Source organism: Asparagus officinalis, chromosome 8, assembly GCF_001876935.1.
Source record: "Asparagus officinalis chromosome 8, Aspof.V1, whole genome shotgun sequence".
Taxonomy (NCBI): domain Eukaryota; kingdom Viridiplantae; phylum Streptophyta; class Magnoliopsida; order Asparagales; family Asparagaceae; genus Asparagus; species Asparagus officinalis.
This window is the reverse complement of record NC_033801.1, coordinates 22553592-22569880: the sequence shown is the minus strand read 5'-3', so window position 1 is coordinate 22569880 and position 16289 is coordinate 22553592. Positions and strand designations below refer to the sequence as shown.

General features: G+C 37.9%; 1 protein-coding gene and 1 pseudogene across 1 annotated transcript in view; one reads left to right on the top strand and one right to left on the bottom strand.

Moving 5' to 3' along the window:
- LOC109820635 overlaps positions 1 to 5523 on the top strand; it is a 10583-nt gene extending 5060 nt beyond the window's left edge. Inside the window, exons 7-10 of the mRNA XM_020386810.1 lie at positions 1583 to 1744; positions 1858 to 1964; positions 4670 to 4824; positions 4905 to 5523. Coding sequence (XP_020242399.1) covers positions 1583 to 1744; positions 1858 to 1964; positions 4670 to 4824; positions 4905 to 5161 — 681 coding nt within the window. The 3' untranslated portion in view covers positions 5162 to 5523. The remainder of the gene's footprint in view (positions 1 to 1582; positions 1745 to 1857; positions 1965 to 4669; positions 4825 to 4904) is intronic.
- Positions 7445 to 9042, bottom strand: LOC109820449 (annotated as a pseudogene).

Genomic DNA, 16289 nt, shown 5'->3' with positions numbered 1-16289 from the left:
ACGTACTGAACAGTGAAAATTTTAGTATTTTGGGTGTTTATGTATTCAATCTAGGGGTATAATGTTAACTTATTCTAGTTTTTCCAAAAGTTGATTCCAAGTAAATGTCTCCAACAAAATGTGGGGAAGCACTTTTAAATTATTTATATTATGTATGGCCTTTTGATATTTGTCTCTTAAATATCTAATATTTCAAAAATGCATAAATGTGGGGAAGCGCTTCTAAACTAGTCTCTTAAATATTTAATATTTTGAAAATAGTCCCTCAAATTATTGAAGTTGATGTTAGATTGGCCAATTTTTATATCTTGTAGACTTGTAGTGCTACACTTTATAGGAGGATATAACTTAAAGCAACTTCAAAGAATTGAGGGACCTAATAGCAATGTTAATGATTTAATTGACTAAATTTTAACAACTTACAATAGTTGGGGGACCTATGACCAATTTGAATGAATGAAGGGACCTATTCGTAAAATATTACATATATTGGAAGGACTAATAATTGAAAAAATACTAGTATATTACAATTTAAAATGCATAAATAAAGCACAAAAGTTACATTTGTGATTTCAAAGAATACATATGAGCACGTCAATTATTATTAAATTCTGTTTGTGATTTTGGGAAGTATATATAAGCACTTTGTTGTTTTAAGTGTGAAGGGCCAGAATCATTGTGTATTTGAGAGCGTTTAAATTGTGTTTTTTTAAACTTACTGGGATAGTTGAATTGAGTTATACCAGTGTCTCTGTATCCTTAAATTTACAGAGGACAAACTCCTTGGAATCAACAAAATGAAACATGATTTCATGGATACCAAGGTTGACTTAATATGCTCATTCCTAACACTAAGCCTCCAGACGAATAGTCCTGGACTTGTCTCTGTGTTGATGTGATCAAGGTATGCGTGCATTGATATGATTGAGGCATGTATTATTTGAGTATTAGCTAATACTGGACTCGCTTCGTTTCCTATGTGCTACCATAAAGGGCCACATTAAGTTCTTACCCTTTTGTACAGAGTTAGGAATAGACATTAAGCATGTAAGAATGATATTTTAATCATGCATGTTCTTTTCCGCTAACGTTCCTTAATTGAACTGAGGGAATGAGTTATATGGTAGTTGTTTATAGAGAAACTTGAGAAGCTAAAGGATTTTTATCTAATGGCAGTTGGATAATATATGATATATGAAAATGACTAGGGAGAACCTTGCGCACTGTACGGGAGGTTCTGATAGGATCTGAGCTCTATGAAAACCCAACTTGAGCAGATTTTATGAGAAGAAATAACAAGTAGTTCAAATTGATGGTCTTGAAATACCTTATAGAATCTGCTTTTCATTACAGAACCAAAAGATTGGATATCATAACGGTATAGGTCAAAATCCAATAGATCATGAACAAATTTTGTGTCTATCGTTTTACCTAAAGAGCGCTGCAAATTTGTCTTGAGATCTAACTGACAGAACTTTCATTTTTAAACTATATGTACTTCACATGGCCACTGTAATGCAATAAAATCTACTGGTGTTTCTCTATACATTTATTGAAGTTTTTTCGCTGAATGCAACTGCAGTTGGGCATATTTCTTTTAGTATGCCTTGTCCTAGCCGGAGCTTGGTTTGGTTATTGGGGTGTTCGCAAACTTGTTCTGACTGATGATGGATTGGTGGATTCTGAAGTGTCTTATTTTGTGGAATGGGCAATTTTGATTTTTGCTGCTGTTATGATTCTTCAGGTAATCATTGACCATCACTAAATTCTTCTAAGTTCATCGATATAGATATAGTGTTGTCTGACTATATTGGTGAAAATATTTTCTGGCTTTTGTAATTAGTTTCATTTTGTTAGAGTTCTCTGGATACTCTGCTGGCAGCAGAAGCTTTGATTTTTGCTATTGTGACAACAGCAGTAGCACGGATACATGGGAAATGGAGGTTTTTTCGGCGCCTCTTCAAGTAAGTTGCCCTCGGAGCTTCTTTTCTTAAATCATGGAGAATTATTAGCTCTAGGGCCATACATTAAAGCCATGTTAATCCATGTTTATCTTATATTTTATAAAGTAAGAGATGACTACGCACCGTCCAAGGGTGCGAGCTGCCACACTTTATTTGCTTTCATCTCCTCAAGAAGCATCAGATTTTGGAGAATTCATCTGTTCTGTTTTCCACAATAAATATAGCTGTTTTAGAAAAGTAACTTCTCATAGTCAATCTTGCATATCTTTTTGCTTGTATATTCCAAAGTAGTTTCTTTGTTTCACCAGAAAGCCCAAGGCACAATCTTGGTTGTAAAAATCAGACAGTTCTATATTCTCTGCTTCTTCTTTCACTAATAATAAAGTATACGTTTAAGTGACTTTTATTTCAAATGTAACTGAGTCATTCCAAGGTGATTTTATAACCTTGTGATTTTTCACACAAGACAGGCTCTGTCATTTATAGATAACCGCAACTGCTGTTGTTCTTGCAAGTTACTTTTTTTAATGCGCTTATTGTATTCTCCCACTTGAATTTGGGGGAAAAAAGCTACAGCTGCAGTGAAACGAACCGCTAGAACTGAAATTGTGGTTGCCTTCTGTAACTAAATTTGCAATGTGGTACAAGTTTGTACGTCTTAAAGTCGACTACTTGGTCATCAACATCCATTGCAGACAGTTCAGTTGGATGCCAAGCATACTTTTAGAGAACTTTTGCACAAAAAAACTTCCAAACTCTCCTCACCATATTTGTCTCTTGAAAGAGTTTGGATGTTAAGATGCAAAGTTGTGTGGTTTGTAACAGATTTCTTTCATATTAAGAGCTATTTTGAGTTTTGGCTTGGACCTTTAGCAAGCTTCTCCACTTAGGGATTTACTGTTTAGTTTGAAAAATTTCAAGTATTCTGCTTAAGTGACGGAATTCATGTTTTTTGCTGGATCTTAATTGCTTAAAAGCACCTTGGTGGTTGGTAATTACATATGAAATTAAAATCCAAGCAAGCATGTGATATCAATTGCATCAAAGTACCCAAATGATGAGCTCAAAGTCATAAATTTGGAATCAGATCTATCCTCATTCCAAAGCTTCCATATGTAGGTCTTCAGAGTTCAGCTTTATCTTTTCAATCAGAATAAAAATTCTTGTAAAGATAATATCCATATGTAGGTCTTCAGAGTTCAGCTTTATCTTTTCAATCAGAATAAAAATTCTTGTAAAGATAATATCCGTCTGTAAATACAAATTATCTTAAGCTGTGAAGAATTACTCATGGGTGCTCAAGGTTAGACTCGTCACTGACCTGATGCCAGAACCTTTTTGAGATTTATACCTTTTTCAACTGAATCAATAGGTGAGTTTTTGGAAGGATGAAGGGTTTGATGCCCAATTCGTATTACATCCTCAAGTTCAGCTGATAATGAATTTATACACAGCGTTCTCAGTTTAATGTCAAAGTTGGATCATCTATAGCTTATTGTAGTTAGGGGTCTCCTTTAAGCAACAGTATTCTGATATTGTGACTGTATTCTTATAGAAAGGGTTATGTTAGCGTATAATATTATTAACTTCGTCACTCACCATGACTTTTTGTCGTTTTGGTGCAATGTTAAGGATTTTTGACTAGGTATGGGAAAGCCGGTTTCAAATCCCTCTACTCACGAATTAAAGTGGGTAGAAAAAGATATCATTATGTGAGTCCCAAATTTCGGCCTATGAAAACAGCGGTCAACCTTCAAGGGCATGTTAGAGTATAAAATTATTACCCACTGGCCATGAATTAAAGCGGATAGAAAAGATATTATTATCTGAGATTCAAGTTTCAGTCAGTGAAAAGGGCGCTCAACTTGCGGGAGCATGTTATAGTATCAAATTGTAGCCCTCTGATGCAAAACTATTTGAAGATCAAATGAAAATTTGGTTGAATAGTCCTCATTCGGTTGGAAAAACTAGTTAGGGTAAATAAAGTTGTTAGACTATTTTTAGATGTTGATTTCAAAATTTAAATTTAATTTAATCTTTTAAAATATTTGATTTTATTTGGTAAGTGGATTTTATCTAGTTTTGGATTTTAGATTGCGTTAGGATAAATTTTATTTTATTCTTTTGGAATTTCAAATTGTATGAGAGAGATTTCCCACTCTATTTAAAGAGTTTTGATTTCCATTGTTTTCAGCAAGAAAATTTTGAGAGAAAAAGTGAAGAAAATTTTGCATGTGATATGCTAGTCTAGTGGACATGCGATGTGTCAGGTGTGAAGCCATGAGGCTTAGGTGTTTTCTGTGAAACCGGCCTATCCACTTGCCAGTCCCTAACCATCACTACCAATGAGTAGTGTTGGTGTAGTGACAAAGATTTTTGACAGGTTGCTTCGCTATTAGGATGGAAATCCAGTGTTATTAGTTTGACTTCTTTGGATGTAAATATGGTATTGATCTTATTTCAGATGTTTTGCTTAGAAAAAGCCTTATTGGGATATCTGGTTTTTCTTTAATAAAATGTGTCCCTATAATATTTCTAAACTGGATTGGAATTTGTTGTATTTGATAATTTTGCATGAAATGAGAGGGTACGACCTTATGTGTTACTGTATTAATCTTCTCTTCCCCTGAAAGCTTCTCTTTCTCAGTTAGCTGCATTGGTTTTCTATTTGAAATGATAATGAATCGTGCTATGATAACTTGCAGGGGAACATGGAGGGGCGTTCATGCAATCCAAGATAGAACTTCACCCATGAGCTATTTTTCTGACTACCCATACCCTGTTCAGAAATCAGGATCTACGTTGCACAGGGCTCGAGCCAGAAGTTTAAAATCAACTTCATACAGTTTTCCTACTCAAGGTTCGTTTTTGTAATGGTGGTTAAATTAATACTCATCTTCCCTGTTTTATCTGGGAGTTACAGTTGATTCTTTGTTGCAGGTGTGAACAAGACCCCAGAAGTTCTATCTGAACCAGGGACTTACTATTCTACCTTTCACAAAACACCTGAGAGAAAGAGGTTCTCAAAAGAAGAGTGGGAGCAATTCACCAAGGAGAACACAAGAGAAGCTTTGAGGGAGCTTGTATCGTCACCCGATTTTAACAAGTGGGCTATGGATAATGCTGAGAGGATAACCTTGACACCGCCGAATGCGAACATTCGTCAGAGGAAGCAGCGTCGTTTCCTATGGTTTTAGGCTTCATGGTAAAGCAGCATCGTTTCCTATGGTTTTACGCTTCATGATATGCTTGCGCAAAGTCATTGAAGGAGTTTTTTCCCCAGGGCTACCGCGGAGTATCTGGTGCTTGTTGTAAACTTGTGTAACATGTCCACTTATTTACTTGGTAAAGATTGGCAAGATCCATTTTGATGAATGTTGAAAGCTTGGAAGATGTTTAAGTTACTTAGGTTAGGTCAGTGCGGAATATATTAATACCAGCCTATTTACGTTGTATGTAAGTGATTATGGAATATGTTAGTGTTAACTGATTTTAAATGGAGTCGTGGAAGATCTCAACACCAACTCACTTAAGAGTGAGAGTGTAGTATTAGGTGATTGACATGTGAGCTATATATTATCACTTCATCCGGCAGCTGTATGTCTCATGGTAAAATGCCTCCTAATAGAAATACAAAGCAAGTAGAAACTGTTTGAGCAAAAAAGTTCGATTGAAAGATGGACGGTACTAATACGTGATACTTGAAATCATTAGCAAGTCAATCTAAACACAACAATACATCGCACACGCTGAATAATATTGTTTAACATACTTTTCGGTAAATAACGATTAATATATTTTAACATACTTATCGGTAGCAAGGTGAATCAGAATATGAGCAAGAGAAATCCATAGGGCATACAACATTATTCAGCAGACCTAGGATTTAGATTCTAACCGAACGCAACAATACTCCATCGGTCATACTATCAAAATAGAGCTGATCATTGATTGCCGAACAAACACAGCTCTCAAAACTTAATCAAATATCACGAGCCAAACCAATATCAAATCCATATCATCATTCCAATCAAAACTGCAATCAATCAAATCACGAGCCAAACCAATATCAAATCCATATCATCATTCCAATCAAAACTGCAATCAATCAAAACTGTCACACGAAACCATCAACAATATCAAATCCATATCATCATTCCAATCAAAACTGCAATCAATCAAAACTGTCACACGAAACCATCAATATATAACTAGGAAAGAATGTCGATCATACAACCATTTCTTGAAATAGAAACCTCAACACAAAGATCAAGCGTTCCAGTTTGGGATAAATATAGAGAATAAATAGTTCTGAGGCACATAAGCATGGAGACCATTTAAGCGTGGAGACCACAGACTCCTCATCGTCATCACAAGCATGCCCAAACCAACCATAGACAAGGAAAAAATTCTCTGCAGGAAAAGTTACAGCAAATGAGAAAATGAATGAGACAGCAAGGCAAAAAAATGCTTTGCAAATTCAACAAAACTAAGTCACGGTGGAGCGGTTTCCTAAAACATACAGAGCTATAAACACCAGGTATTTGAAAGGAAATACGTACTGAAGATGCTCTTTTTAAAATAAGAAAGGATGAAATGCCTTAAAATAGTAGAGTAAAATAAATCACTAGAAGTAAAGAATGGTGTGCAATTTGAAACACCACTCAGTAACATAACTACTGCTGTGCCCAGCAAAGATAATTGCGAAGTCTTGCATCATAAGCAACAAGATAAGTGGCTCAAGGTATAAAATTATGAGGATATTTAAATAAGGTATTGCGCAACACCCTTAAATATTAATTAAGTGGCTCAAGGTATAAAATTATGAGGATATTTAAATAAGGTATTGCGCAACACCCTTAAATATTAATCATGTAAACAAGAAAAGCAATAAAAAACCATATTTAAATAAGGTATTGCGCAACACCCTTAAATATTAATCATGTAAACAAGAAAAGCAATAAAAAACCATACAGCATGAAAGCAAGATTCTGGATGCAATAAAACAATTATATGCAACAAGTTAAAACTTCATTTCCTTTTTTATTAATTGCATCAACTATTTAACATTTAACTGTAAAAGCATGCGCCATAGGCCGTAGGGAACTAAAAGAACACCTTTTAATACTACAAAGTTTAAGATGGTTTTGAAATTTAATAGGGAAGTTCAGCCATTGCAGAATACACATCGTGGATAGATTTGAATGCTAGAAGAAAAAAATAAATGCCCAATACATCATTTTATTCAACAGAACACAACTGCAATGAAATTTGAGATTGTAATAAAAACAAATACGAGGGTATATTAGATGTAATAAAAACAAATACGAAGAAATTAGTAACTGTGCTCCTACTGTGGATAAGGAAGGTGCATTCCTAAGGAATGTAAAGCAAAGTGATCCCTGAATAAAAACTATAAAATCAACAAATATATACAAATGCTATGTTCTAAAATCAAGATACTCACAGATTTTGTTGAACGCTACGATATCACAGCTCTGGATGTACGCATTTGCTGGCTCAACAGTGAGATGCTCCTCGATCAGGGTGTCCACGGACACAAGGTCATCCACAATGGTCATCATAATCTGCAACTTTTTGATGCCATAACCAACAGGAACAAGCTTGGCTGCATGTCCACCAAAGAACAATATTAAACACGCATAATGAAGTATTATAGGCTTGGAAATTGCCTTACTCTAAAGACCTTGAATATAAATTGCAAGTTGCATCTAAATATGAAATTAGTAGAAAGAGGATGGGCAAAATCATATATCATCACAATTTGTTTTGGGACAATAAGAATAATCTGGTCGCACTAATGATTATGAAACAAATCTTGTTTGACAAAACATCACATTTTCAGAAGTTATTAGATAAAGCCAAGAGTTCACTGAAAATATGACATGGGAAAAAACAGATAATTTCTACAGATGAGGATACCATGACATAAGAAAGGGCACCATGGCTTGAGAAGGTGAGTCATGAAATATCAAAAACAAAAACCTTGATTTTTGCAGATTATCTTTTGCAAGAATTAATCCAATAAAAAATAATGAAAGCCAAATATATTACCGTATACAACATTGCTCTAACCAATATAAACCCAGTAGGAACTCTACGAATATGAATACAAAATATTACTTAAAACTAACGAGCAAGGATCAAAAGCATCTATGATGTACCTTATCAGCAGCAGCAGGAGATAACGGGCCCTCTGCGGAGACACCACTGCATAACATTTCGCAAACAAAACTTTTAACTTTCAACTAGACACTAAGGTAAAAAAAAGTAATGTAATGAATTGGCAAGTTATGCACATACCACATTGATTCTTCATAAGATCATAACTTTCTCAAACCTATGGTTAGGTATGAAAGGGGAGTCTGCCAGAACCACAAGGCTACAGGAAAGGAGGAAGAAGAAAATGGCGCTTGAAATGGGAACCAGGATTGCTGCTGAAGTGGATGACAGAAGTTCTGGGGAGATAATTCTGCTGGAATGATCCATGTCAACAAATCTTTTTGGGATAGCTGCTTCTTAACAGCTAAACTTTTAGTAGTTCTTGTTTTGTTGTTATGTGATCATACAGCTATTTTTGGGTTTTTCTTTAACTGGTGGTTAGAGCTTGGGAAATCAGTTTCAGTGATATGTAGTTAATCCTGAACTTTGTTGCATATCCTAGGTTGGGGATATGTACATATTATGTAACAACCATTTTGTTATTTAGCTGGCTGGGATATCTGTTTGGTATCCCGTCCTTTTTCTCAAAAAAAAAAATGCACATACCACATCCTTACGAGGGCATCGATGTGCTTGTACCACCTACAAACATTTACATACTCATCCGATGGCACTGATGGGATGGCTGAGTAAACAGTAATATCATCCTTGGATGCTTGGTATCTGAAATGAAATATCACAAGAATGCCATAGAGTGCGCAAAAATCTGAAGCAATGCATTAATATATGGCAATTAAGAATACAAACCCAGAAATATAACTCCGGGTGAGGAGGTACTCGTCGAGCTTTTCTTAAGGCCAGACGCCGTGCTAGGAGAGTATAAGGTTACCGCCATTGCTATCGGTATCACGTGTGATCTCCTTTAAACCACAATAAAAAGATATTAATCGCTAGAGCTTCCAGCTTTTACAAACACAAAATAAGACCAGAAAATATTTCAAAGTCAGAAAATTTTGCAATTTGGAAGCTTTGATCCACTTCAAAATTCAGAAAATATGCCTATGAATCACAAAAGAAAAAGCTTTAACATCAACTCTACCATATTGATATTAAGTTGGGAAAAAAAAATTATACACACTTTAATAATTACTTAGAAATTATTAAATCCAATTTAAAAGCAATGAAAAGAAAACAGCTTCACAAGATTAAACCTTCAAAATAGCCAGGATGCTTTCTCCTACTTCCATAAAATCTCCTAAAGATCCAATCTTTTTTCACATAAACATATATTTTCAATCAAGGCAGAACACCATGATTAAGTAATAAAGCAGTTACCTAGATACAGAAACTAAAACCCTAGCAAGATATCAAAACCAAAGGGAACAAAAAAAAAAAAAAAATTCAGTCGGAATGGAACCTAGCGAGAGATCCAAAAGCGTAGAGAGAATTGAAAATACTTTTGGATCTAGAGAGATGATCGAGGGCGGAGGCAATCAAAGAGAGTGGTGGAGGATGATGAGCGAGCTTCTAGGGTTTTAAATAGAGCGAATTCAGTTTCTACTGATCGTAGGATCAGCATCTGACGGTTCTCAGCGAATTTGGGGTTGCTATTGGGTTTGAGGGTAGGAGTTCGGAGCCCAAACCCGAGAAGGGTTTCATTTGTTCTTCTTTGATGGAACAAAGAATCCCATAAAATAGCTAGGGGGTTTATTGGTTGGTGTAATTTTAGGGAAAGTAAGATAATTTTTAGGACTTTACTTTATAGTGTTATTTATTAGGATAATGAAATTGGGATTTTACTTTAATGTGTTATTCATTGGGACAATTACCCCCACTTTTTCTAAATTTATCCCACTTCTATACAAACTTTTTATCCCAACATCTAAAAATTACCACATTCTTAACTTTGGGATAATCATGAGGAAAGTGGGATAATTTTGAACCACTAATTTATAAAATATTTAATATATGTTAATTATATTATAATGTATAATATATCTTAATTATATTATATTATAAAATTCTATTATAACGCAAGATAATAAAATATTATATAATATTATCTAATATAACATTATTATGTATCATTATTACATATTGGTTAATAATATTTTATATATTATAATATTAGTATTATATTATTATAATATTACTTTATATTATTTAGTACATATTTTATTAGTTAGAATAAAAATATTATTGTAGTATTTTTATGATATAAATATTATTGTTATGGTGTTCACTCACCCAAATGCTGATATTTACAAAATGATACGATAAGAGCTCTAGTCAACTCTCAAGAATTCTAGGCCCAACGATTCCTCAGTCGAATTACGAGACATTGGTACCTCTTTAGGGTAAACCTAATGCACAACGACTCCTTAGTCGAAAAGAAAGCCATTGGCTCTTTATCAAGGTAAGCCTAAGGCATAACATATGGTCAATTCCTTCGGCTCTCATCGACCATCATGGACAAACCCTTGGTACCTCATCAGGAATAAACCCAAAGCACAACCCTTTGACCGACTCCCATAGTCATCTCTTGGCCTTGGGGAAAGAAAGCCCTAGTCAACTCTTAAGAGTTCTAGGCACAACAACTCCTCAGTTGAATTACGAGACCTTGGTACCTCTTCAGGGTAAACCCAAGGCACAACGCTTTTTCAGTCGGAAAGAAAGCCCTTGGCTCTTTATCAAGGTAAGCCCAAGGCATAACATATGATCGATTCCTCCGGCTCTCACGATCATCACTTAGTACCTCATCAGGAATAAACCCAAGGCACAACCCTTTGGCCGACTCCTACAGTCGTCTCTCGGCCTTAGGGGAAGAAGAGCCCTTGACAACTTTCACGAGTTCTAGACACATGACTCCTCAGTCGGATAAATAAGCCCTTAGCTCTTTATCAAGGTAAGCCCAAGGCATAACCCTATGGTCGACTCCCACAGTCACTACTCGACCACACGGGGATTATGAAGACCTAGGCACCTCCGTAAGACCTAGGAACCCAACCTCAAGGTTGCTATTTTGCCAAAAAGGTATTCATAAACATAATGTATGAATATTAAGTGTATGGCTAATACTTAATTGATCTAAAAACTCAAGCAGTCATTTGTCAAGTTCTGATCAATTAAATGCTCAGCAAAATAAGGCATCAAGTGTACTAGCAGTCATTAGTCATTTGTCAAGTTCTCGATAATGTTACTTGGACTTAAATTGTATTCTTGGTTATGTTATCTGTTATTATCAAAATATATTATGATAACTGTTGTGCGCAGCTGAAATTTCGGCAGCACCTCCGGTGCGCAAGGTGCACAACAAGAGATTAGATCACAATGAAATTCTCGTTTCTCAAAGGAAACAAGAACCAAAAGCCAGATATCTCATCAAAGTGAGATATCAGCTCTTCCTCTCGTCAGCTCTAGGACTGCGCGTCGAGAGAACCTACAAGCTATTACAAATCACGGCAAAAACACAACTTTTACGTAGTTCGGCAAATAGCCTGCGTCCACGGGGCAAGGAGGGGGAGATCTACTATTAGAGTGAGAGATACAATTAGGGTTTACAATCTCACAATCTAAACCCTCTCAAACAAACTCTCAAATCCCTCTTACAAATATTCTCTCAAAGGCACAAAAGGACTCCTGCAGCCGCAAAGCATCCAAGACCAAAAGCTCCTTGCACCTGTAGCCGCCAACAAAACTCTGTGCCCACTTTTGCAGCCGCAAAAATCACCCCGCACAAAAAACCCTTCCCTGCTCATACAAAATCAAAGTTGATATATATATATCGGGTGGGCCTTTGGGTTTCCGCATGGGCTTGATGATTTTTTGTCCGCTGGCTTTTTCGCTGGCTCTTCATTCACGTGATTACACTCACGTGGCCCCTCCACAAAGCCACGTTCACAATTCTCCACCTCGGTGAAGTTTCCTCCAAAATTGAGCCGACAAAAAACAACCAAATGTCCCACTCATTCGATAACAAGTTAGGAATCCAAACGAGAGTCCAAACAATCTCACCCCCATCAAAAATCAACTAATCCCAAACTGGCTGCATCTTAAAGACTGCCTACGTATCCTCTTGCCCAAGGAATCAAGCCTCACGTAGTTCACCCAATGGCCTCGAAAGGCCTCAACACAGAAGAATGTTCAAAAGTTCCAAACAATGACCAAACTTGACACCTGAAATAACTTTGGTCAACATATCTGCAGGGTTGTCCTTCGTGTGGATCTTCTCCAACATGACGTCTCCTTCATCCAAAACGTCACGAACAAAATGGAATCTGACATCGATGTGCTTCGTGCGCGCATGATAAACCTGGTTCTTCGCCAAATAGATAGCTGACATGCTATCACAATATACCCGAAGGGTCTCCTGTGCGATCCCCAAGTTCTCCAATAATCCCTGCAACCACAAAGCCTCCTTTATAGCTTCAGTCAACGTCATATACTCTGCCTCCGTAGTGGAGAGAGCCACTGTAGACTAAAGTGTGCATCTCCAACACACCGGTGCTCCTGCTAGTGTAAACACATATCCGCTAGTAGATCGGCGCTTGTCCAGATCCCCCGCATAATCAGAATCCACGTAACCAATACAATCCTGCCATGTCTTCTCATTCTTCTGAAATACCAAACCAACATCCACGGTACCTTTGATATACCGTAGAATCCACTTCACGGCCTCCCAATGACCCTTCCCGGGGTCGTGCATGTACCTCGACGTAACCAATACAATCCTGCTCGTTCTTCTCATTCTTCTGAAATACCAAACCAACATCCACGGTACCTTTAATATACTGTAGAATCCACTTCACGGCCTCCCAATGACCCTTACCGGGGTTGTGCATGTACCTGGATACCATGCTCACGGCCTGTGACAAATCTGGCCTTGTACACACCATCGCATACATCAAGCTACCTACAGCATTGGCATATAAAACTTTGGACATGTATTCCCGGTCCTCAACTAAAACAGGTGACATCTTAGCTGATAGCTTAAAGTGGGGAGCTAATGGAGTACTCACCGCCTTGGTATTGCCATCATAACTGAATTTCTTCAGCATCTTCTGCAAGTAACTCCTCTGTGGCAACTTCAACCTCCCCTTCACCCTGTCTCTCTCGATCTCCATACCCAATATCTTCTTTGCTTCTCCAAGATCCTTCAACTCAAATTCGGATGACAGCTCCTTTTTTAACTTTCTAATAGCTAAAGTATTCCTGGAAGCTATGACCATATCGTCAACATATAACAGCAAATAGATATACTCACCATTTTGTAGCTTGTGCATGTAAACACACGGGTCATATGGGCTCCTCATGTACCCTCGGCCAATCATAAAGCCGTCGAATCTCTTGTACCATTGTCGCGGCGATTGCTTCAATCCGTAAAGAGACTTCTTCAGCTTGCATACCAATTCTTCCTTTCCTGTAGCTTTGAACCCCATAGGTTGTGTCATGTAGATCTCCTCTTCTAAATCTCCATGTAGAAAGACTGTTTTCACATCCATCTAGACCAAATCCAAATCCAGTTGTGCCACCAATGCTAATAGAATACGAATCGACGAATGCTTCACAACAGGTGAAAATACCTCGTTGTAATCAACGCCCTCTAGCTGTGCATATCCCTTGGCAACCAATCTGGCTTTGAATCTAATCTCCCCAATAGAAGATCCCTCTTTCTTTGCATACACCCACTTGCATCCAATAACCTTCTTACCCTTCGGTAGCTTTGCAGTTCCCAAGTATCGTTCTTATGAAGAGACTGCATCTCTTCCTTCATAGCTTCCCTCCACCTAATCGAATCAGAGCTTGACTCTGCTTCCTTGAATGTAGAAGGAATCAAATCATCAACGACTTCTGCTGATAAAGCATATGCAACCATGACATCGTTATATCTAGCTGGCCGACGAATATTTCTTCTTGGTCTATTAGCTGCAATGGACTCCTGAACATGACCATGTTCCTGAGTCCCAACATCCATTGTATCCTCTAAATGCCCGGCTGTCATCTCATCTCCTTCCAGTGTCACCTCTGTAGGAGCCTCAATGGATACAATGTTATCTGGAGTGGGTGGAGTCACATCATCCTCCACCTACTGTAATATCTCCTGAATCTGGTCTTCCTCCACATGCTGAGGAACTTGAGGCTTCATCATATACGCCTCGTCAAATGTGACATTCCTGCCCCATAACTTGAAGCCTTTAACTCCATCTCTAAATCCCACAAAGACTGCTTTCCTCGCCCTCGGATTCAATTTACCATCATTGATATGGTAATAAGCTGGACACCCAAATATCCGAAGCGACTCATAGTCACTAGCTACCGAACCAGACCAACGCGCCAACGGAGTCTTCCCCTGTATCGCAGTGCACGGCAACCTATTCACGAGGTGACTCGCATAAACCAACGCTTCGGCCCAAAAGGATCTTGACAATCCACTCTGTGTCATCATACATCGCACCTTCTCCAACAAGGTACGGTTCAACCTTTCAGCCACCCCGTTCTGTTGCGGTGTCTCACGTACTGTGAAGTGACGTCTAATGCCGTGATCCCGGCAAAACTGCAGAAATGGATCACTCTTATACTCTCCACCGTTATCTGAACGTAGAGTCTTCACCTTTCTACCTGTCTGCAGCTCCACTTTCTTCTTCCACTCCACAAAAATATCCAGGACCTGATGTCTATGCTTCATCAGGTATACCCAATTCCTCCTGGAAATGGAATAGTCATCAATGAAAGTGACAAAATAGTTGGCCCCACCAAGTGATGTGTGCTTGGAAGGGCCCCAAACGTCTGTGTGAATGTAGTCCAAAATACCTTGGGTATTGTGAATAGCGGTGCCGAATTTCACTCTTGTCTTCTTCCCAAGTATGCAATGTTCACACAGCTCCATCTTGCATGTCTTCGCACCCTTCAATAGCCCCTGCTTTGCCAATACCTGCAGGGACTTATCACCAATGTGTCCCAATCTCACATGCCATAAACTGATAGTATCTTCCTCTGTGGTAATAGAAGCTGCCAGACCCCCTGTTACTGTCTTGCCCTTCAAGTAGTAAAGGTTGTTTTCCCTGACACCTCGCATCACCACCATGGACCCCTTTGTGACCTTCAGAGTCGCATTCTCCAAGATCACCTTATAGCCAGCTGCCTCCAAAGTTCCAAGCGAAATGATATTTTTCGTCAATTGAGGAACGAATCTCACTTCCTTCAGCTCCCGAGTTACCCCGTCACACATCCGGATCCGTACTGTACTAATACCACCAATAGGGCATACGTGATCATTACTCATGAGCACGACATCCCCTCTTTCCAACTCTTCAAAGCTGGAGAACCAATCCCTCCTAGGACAAATATGGTATGTAGCACCAGAATCCATCACCCACTCCGTAGAGTTAGCGTAACAAACTGACGGTAATGCAGAGCAATAATAGCCTGAAGAATCTGTATCTGAATTGTCATCACTAGCCTTGACAACATTCACTTCTGAAGCTTGTACAGGTTTCCCTTTATTTTTCCCGGCTTTATCTTTTAACTTTGGGCAGTCGTTCTTCCAATGTCCTTCTTCTTTGCAAAAGCGACATTGATTCCTACCAATATTTCTATGAGCACCTCTTGACTTCGATCTTGAGCGAGCACCTGGACGACGGTTTGGACCACGGCCTCGAACTGCTAATGCATCTCCCGATGCCTTCTCGGAGGGTTCGCCATCACTCTTCCTCAACTCATAATTCACCAAAGCTGAGGTCACCTCCTTGTAGCTAACCGTAGTTCTTCCATTTATCATAGTGAAAACAAACGTTCCAAAATCATCTTCCGGCAACGAACACAATAATAGCATCGCCTTGTCTTCATCCTCAACTATGATATCTACATTGGCCATATCCGAAATTAGCTTCGTGAAGTTGTTAACATGCTCCCAAATGGAAACTCCCCTCTTCATCTTGAATTGGTAAAACCTCTTCTTCAAGTGAAGCCGATTCTCAATAATTAAAACTTTGAAGCTTATTGTCATAACTGTCACTTGAGACGCATTTGGCTTCTTATTTGGTATTTGTTAAACTACAATCATTATAACTTTCATATTTCCTCTTATTAATCAAATGCTTATGTTTTTGTTATAGATAATAAAATAAAAGATTAATTTTAGAA